The sequence below is a fragment of the Anneissia japonica genome, unplaced genomic scaffold (assembly GCF_011630105.1).
Source record: "Anneissia japonica isolate Jap-2015-1 unplaced genomic scaffold, ASM1163010v1 scaffold288091_len1417266_cov198, whole genome shotgun sequence".
Lineage (NCBI taxonomy): Eukaryota > Metazoa > Echinodermata > Crinoidea > Comatulida > Comatulidae > Anneissia > Anneissia japonica.
Window position 1 is genome coordinate 1 of NW_022684833.1, and position 6,724 is coordinate 6,724.

The 6,724-nt window shown below is 34.4% G+C and overlaps 1 protein-coding gene across 1 annotated transcript; it reads left to right on the forward strand.

Moving 5' to 3' along the window:
* The first annotated feature begins 31 nt into the window (after positions 1-31).
* On the forward strand, positions 32-6,718 carry LOC117107409 (interleukin-18 receptor accessory protein-like). The gene is made up of 7 exons (XM_033249087.1): positions 32-163; positions 1,377-1,486; positions 2,394-3,026; positions 3,293-3,559; positions 5,555-5,683; positions 5,789-5,929; positions 6,344-6,718. The coding sequence occupies exons 1-7, from the start codon at positions 93-95 to the stop codon at positions 6,667-6,669; spliced, it is 1,677 nt and encodes a 558-aa protein (XP_033104978.1). The 5' UTR covers positions 32-92; the 3' UTR covers positions 6,670-6,718.
* The last annotated feature ends 6 nt before the right edge of the window (positions 6,719-6,724 follow it).

Sequence of the window (6,724 nt, forward strand, 5' to 3'; positions counted from 1 at the left end):
TAGAAGTTGATAGCGGAGACATATACGTTGAATGGGGCTCAGATACAACTCTGGAATGTATAGCACATGGTGTCGCAAATCCAGGACCGTTAATGTCATGGGAACGAGATGGTAGGCGTCTTCCGACTAATATTTCCCGTATTCATGCAGATTACTCACCGATGTAAGTCCATATGTCTACATATTTTTTATTTCCTTGTTACTGGAGTTATCATGTTTAATTTCTCCAAAACAACTAACGGCCCGATAGACATATTCAATAAGTTGAATTTTAATAAACCAATAAATAATAATGTACTGATAAATTTATTGTAAGTCAAACGTATTTTTAACCCTATTTATATATACAAGCCTATTAAATGAACCTTGGAGTGTCGTTATAAGCAGTGCGTAGCCCCATTAGATACGCGCTCTCGGAAAGAACAGGCCTAAAGCATAACTACGTCAGTTTGAGAAAGATAGTTGTTTATGTTCATATTAAGGAGAGGCATGCAAATATATACCTCTATGGCCACATCTGAGACTACAAAGAAACTTTCCAAAATGTCAATGAAATGTAACAACTGACCAATCACAACAGGGCTGGGGATACGCGCTTGTCCCTAAAAACACACAGTTTGTTCGGTTGGACCTTAGTTAAAATATCAAGGGTGGCGCTTAATGGAATGGTTCATACAGTCTACACGCGACCTTGAAACTTATGTACCTAAAATGTGTAAAAACCGAAAGGTCCACTGATTAATATCAGATAAGATAGTGTAATACATACACCAAGTATCGAAATGCACGCCATTGTGTCGGGATTCCGACACGATGGCGTGCATTTCGATACTTGGAGTATGTGAATAAGTATTCCAAGTGAAATTGTTTGATTATGTTCAGTAACCGCAAAATATTCCCAATTTAAAAAAAATTAATACTAAGGCTAATATACCGTAATCTTGTAATGAAATTATTGTATAAATTCACACTTTTTTTGTTCAAATTTATATTTTTCTAGTAATTTGATCTAGGCAATATATTGTAAATTCAAACCATTTTTAACATTTCTATATTGCCTTCTGAGTGTTTTTATACCAATAAATGAAAATGAAATGAAAATACTATGAGAAGTGACTGATTATCTAAAGAGACAATTGATTCTTTGTTTATCGGTTTCGTTTTCATGAGTAGGCCTGTTTCTAATTTTTGTTTTAATTTTTTTGAGATGACAATCACAGTTTGAATAGTTTGAAAACTGACAAAATTGAATCAAATATGGGGAAAATGCATATAAGGAGAGCACAGAAACAACTGTCAGAATGTAAAACTATAATTGTAATTTCTGTCTTAACCCACGTGATCCTAGGAACATATACAATCTTTTTCATTTTTAGGCCTTTGCGTATTGTTTACTTCATCAACAACATGACAGATGCACATAATGGTGAATATGTATGCACTGTGAATGAAACTTTAGTTCAAAGGGTTAATGTCATTGCAATCGGTAAGAGCATATTTCTCGAAGACAGATATAAAAAAATTCATGATTCCAAAATTGAAGATGGTAGTTATAATACAAAATACTGTTTGTCTGAATAATTAGTTGACTTGAGCTGTCTACACTATCAAATTTTCTTCGGAAAAAAAAATTGCTGCCCATATAATGTATGTTATGCCCATATAATATATTATAGTCATGATATGCCTATATATGGTCATGATGTACTGTATTTATTCATGAATTTTAATGTATTTTAATGTTTACCATGGTGTTCCGTACTGATTTTACATATTGTACATTGTATTATATTTTTAAGTCAAGAGGTTCCCACTTTTGTATTGACCCTCGACCCATGGTTTCCTCTTGGACAGTTTTGTCGAATTTTTAATAAATAAATAAATGTGATGTCATCATGACCATATTTAGGCATGTCATATGTTTTTGTGAAATAGTCTGGACAAGGCTTTAATGAATTTTTCAAAAATACAGCAAAGTTAAATGATGGAGGTAGAAGGTATTATGAGTATTGGCCTCTGTAAAAATTTATCTTCATCTTGTTGGATTTTGATGCAAGGAGAGGGTAATTTAATATATCGGAGAGGGTTAATTGCTTATTCATTTATTTATTTATTTCTGACTTTTGTGTGACTAACACTTTCAGTGACGTAGCACTGGTATCACAAGTGGATCACAAGTAAAAAGAATAAAAGAGAACTAAAATGAAAAAAGAAATTAAACTTAAAACAAAACTAATGAGTAAAAGAAAAACAATATAAAACTTACTGCACCAAAAACAAAATTAAGCTGCTTAAAAGGGGATTGCCGAACCCCTTCGCCCAGCTGTCAGACAAGACTGACAATTCCTAAATAATATATCCTTAACAAACGGTTGCTGTTTGATACCTTTCAGGAATGCCAGAACCATTTATCGTCCCACCTCTCAATCACTCTGTAGTAGAAGGCCAAAACGTCTCTCTCACCTGCAAAGTAAAGGCAAGCGCCGGAACTGTCAAATGGACACGCTATGATCAAGATCTGAACAATTTCACTGCGCTACATAACACGAACAAAACGCATGTACTATTCGACGAGATGGCTAGAGTATCCACACTGACGATCGTGATGGCTGAGCTTAGTGATGAGACGTCTTACAGATGCTACGTAGGTCATACGTTTCAGAGAGGCGATTTAAACTTTGTCGAGGCCTACATCACAGTAATTGTACAACCATTGGGGGATTACCCTGTAATTGAAGAAACAGCAAATGATGACGTGTTCTCTGTACTTGAAGACGATCTGATCAGCGTTACTTGCTCAGTGTACGACGTAAAACCGGCGCCTGAACTGATGTGGACACTGGGAGGAAATATGATTGATGAAAAGTATCAGACGATAGAAGTGGCTGAAGAAGACAGGAGGTTTACTATTAAAAACTCGTTAAAGTTACAGGCACACTCTAGGGACAATTCAAAAGAAATGACATGCATCGCAAAAAGTGACTTCTTCAGTTCTGCGAAGCAATCGATTCAGCTTAACGTTTCGTGTAAGTCATGTCATCATTAAAGACTCTTTATAATGTTTTTGTTTTCATGTAGGCCTATACATACATATTTGTGGCTTGAGTTACAACATATACAGACTAGTTACATTTCGAAATTTAATCAAACACAGCCAACAGTCAAACACTAATAAAACTCTTTTGAAATGACATTTTAAAAAAAGATTATTCGGATAAATTGCAAAATTATTATTATTATTATTATTATTATTATTATTATTATTATTATTATTGTTGTTGTTGTTCATTAGACGCACCCAAGATTTACATCGAACCTGATAGCATCAATATATTGGAGGGTGACAAATTAACCGTCAATTGTAATGGTTCAAGCAATCCGACACATATCACGTACCGCTGGGAGTGCTCGAAACTCAATGGTGATGTCATCCACCAAGTTGGACAGACATTCAGTGTCCATAAAGTTACGTCAGACTTTGATCAGTCAAGTCTTCGTTGTAATGCCAGTAATAGCATCGGTACAAGCCAAGTCGTATTGAAGGCGATCAATATTAGTGGTATGTACACCAACTACTACGAAATAATAAAACAATAATGATATATATTTCGGGAAACGTCAAATGGTTTGCAATTATGTAAGAAATTATGATCCAGTTCAGCTTTGATGAAGGCATATCTGTAGGCATATCTATCGATTTAAAGTCCTTGATAATGGACCCAAACTGACGTAAATTGATAGAAAACACAACACATTTTAAGAAAAGAACTAGGAATTTAATAGTAAACATGTTTCGGGTGTTACTTTTCAACCCATCTTCAGTACAAACAGAAATTACTGATAACGATATGCAAGGTGTATAGAACACCTTGCATATATTAGCACTGCATAATTACAAAGTTGTAAATTTACCGGTAAGTGTTTGAATTGAACGTTGAGATTTGGACTGTTCCATTTAATATGCAGTGATTCTTTTATTCGTAATCTGATATCACTGTTGTCAGTGATGTTAAAACATTTAGTACTAGATAATTTTTTCATTTTTTTATTATTTTCATTTTGATGTTTTAGTAGGCCTATGTGTGAATTTTTGTCTTTGTCAAGGGGGTTAGTCAATCCTAGTAATCAAGTGTCTGCTAGTATAGCCTATATAGGTACACCCACCACATTTGAATTTACACACTACCATAGAGCGGTGATTACTGGGGCTTGTGTCCTTGATACTAAACATATTTTTTTTTACTTTTGTAGTGTTAAGCACAATGTTTACTTTGAATCAATATATTGTTTGCAAATTTATCAATAACATATGAGGGGTAATCCTTTCTTAATGATATCCCTTTTAGATTTTCCAAATCATCATGAAAGCCCTTCCAATGTTAATTCTGTCAATGTGTGTTTTAATTAATCTCAGCTTGTAAAGTTGATGACAAAAACTGCAAAATACCAAGAGGAAATCAGTGAATGTGTTTTTCCTAAATACAGTTGTATTAACTTAAACATCATTCTCTTTATGAATAAGTACGTCCAAAAAACTTAATAAATCTGAAAAACTCTGTGGCGTCGTTTTGGTTATTAAATGCACAAAATGTGTCATCAACATACATACGATAGTGTAGAATATTCGGACATTAGGACCAGAGAACCGTAGTATTTTTCATTAGTTCCCATGAATAGATTCGCTAGATGGGGGCTAGTGGAGATCCCAACTGACACTATCTATTCGTTCAAAAAATGTGTTTCCGTCGTAACTAATATTACTGATTTAGTTAAGTTTTCCTTAGACATTTTTAAATCTTGGTTGTGACTGATTATTGTGTTTACAGCAAGTTTAATAGTTTCTTTAAGAGGAATATTGCTGAACAAGCTCTCTACGTCAAAATAAATTATAATCTTGTTATCCATATTTATAATGCTTACTTCTTTAACAAAACTGGGAGTGTCTTTAGCACTAAATTTGGTGATAATACAATGTTTGAGCAGCTCACTTAAATATTTAGCTCTAGTTGTAATTATATGTGCCAATCGAAGATACTATAGGCCTAAATGGTGGTGTTCCATCCGCTTTTCTCTTGTGCAATTTCGGTAGGCATAGATTCTTGCAGGATTGGGACCTTTTGATATACATTCTTGTAAACTTTATTAGTGATTTGATTTGACTTTATAAGATTCAGTAGTAATTGTGTTAAGCTTTCTTCTCGTTTTATTGTAGGATGATACTAATTAAACGAAATTTAGTTTATTTAGTCACTGATGATTTCCAACTAGCCCTTGTCATATGTCGCCCTGTCTAATATTACTACCCCATTCCCTTTGTTCGCTTCCGTAAAAGTACTAATATAGTTCTATATAAATATATGTAAGCCGTCTGAATGAATGGTTTACAAATTAGTACCCGTTTCTTTTCACAATATTTCATATTCTCAATACAATGCCTGTTTAATTTAATTCATAAATCGTAGTAATTGTTTAAAAAAAAAAAATTTTAAATATGTACTACCTCTAATGACGAACACTGACCTAATGTTTCATACCTTAATTCTCTGCCCTGAAGGTACTGGACCGCAGCTGGAGATAATCCTACCAGTGACGGCGATGTTCCTCCTGTTTGGTTCGGTGACGGTTATTGTGTTGGTGTACCTGCGTAAGAAACGAACGACTATACCTCACATTACACTGGAACGTAAGAATAATAATTTCGTATGGCTTGGGTGCATTTTATTTTCATTTAAGTACATACACTATTAAAGCTGGACGTTTTTTGTAATGTATATTTGTTTCCATGCAGAACAGAAAGAGTTTGACGTGTTCATTTCATACAAAGGTGGAACCGACGAAGAAATCTTTGTTATTCGAATACTCGTTCCTAAGCTAGAAGAATTCGGCTATAAAGTGTGTGTTCATTACAAGCATTTCGTTGGTGGAAAAAGTAAGTAATGTATGCATATTCCTAAAATAAATGAATTGGTTTTAGGTTTGTAGCTTTGGGCAGGTCACTGGAATTTCACAGCAACCGCAATTCAATTAAACCCTGTGGAGATTCGGACTGTAGGAGGTCTTTTTGAAGAGTTGTGCCCTACTGTGTATACTTAATTTAAATTAAAATTGTATATACAGAGATTGGGAGGTTGCCTGTCGGTGTGTTATTTTTTACACAATTCATTACTTTCCCTTTTCCAAGGGGCGATTGTTAAATCATGACTTTTAGTAGAAAGAAGAAAATCCCCAGAAAGGTTTGTAGTAAATTATAAAGGAAGCTTTTACTCTTTAGTAAAGCTGATCAATATAAGCCTTTGACAAAAGAGTATATCTTCTACACGTTTTTTTATGTTTCTCAATATAGCGATCATAGAAAACATCAACGAATCGATCTCTAATAGTCACATGACCATCATCGTCCTATCCCCTGCCTTTGTTGAAAGTGTGTGGTGCAAATTCGAATTCCAATCTGCGTCTACACAAATGCCAAATTTTGAAAATACTGTGATACCTGTCATGTTTGACGACGTCACCCATCTAGCAAACCTTGACAAGACACTTCAGGACCTACTCAAACGCGTCAACTATATCACGTGGCCACGCAATTGTGAAAATGACGACGCGAATGAAAGACAGTTCTGGAAGCTTTTAAGAAAGGCTCTACGCCCTACTGTAAATCCCAGGCTTTGATATTGTGAGAAATATATGTATATATAGCTATAGCATAGTCTCACCTAGATAATGT

Bases quoted from the DNA above. Each gene is read 5' to 3' on its own strand.
- LOC117107409 (XM_033249087.1), top strand. From the start codon at position 93: ATGTCATGGGAACGAGATGGTAGGCGTCTTCCGACTAATATTTCCCGT. The intron at 164-1,376 runs GTAAGTCCATAT...TTTCATTTTTAG, and splicing joins CATGCAGATTACTCACCGAT to GCCTTTGCGTATTGTTTACT. The intron at 5,930-6,343 runs GTAAGTAATGTA...TTCTCAATATAG, and splicing joins GCATTTCGTTGGTGGAAAAA to CGATCATAGAAAACATCAAC.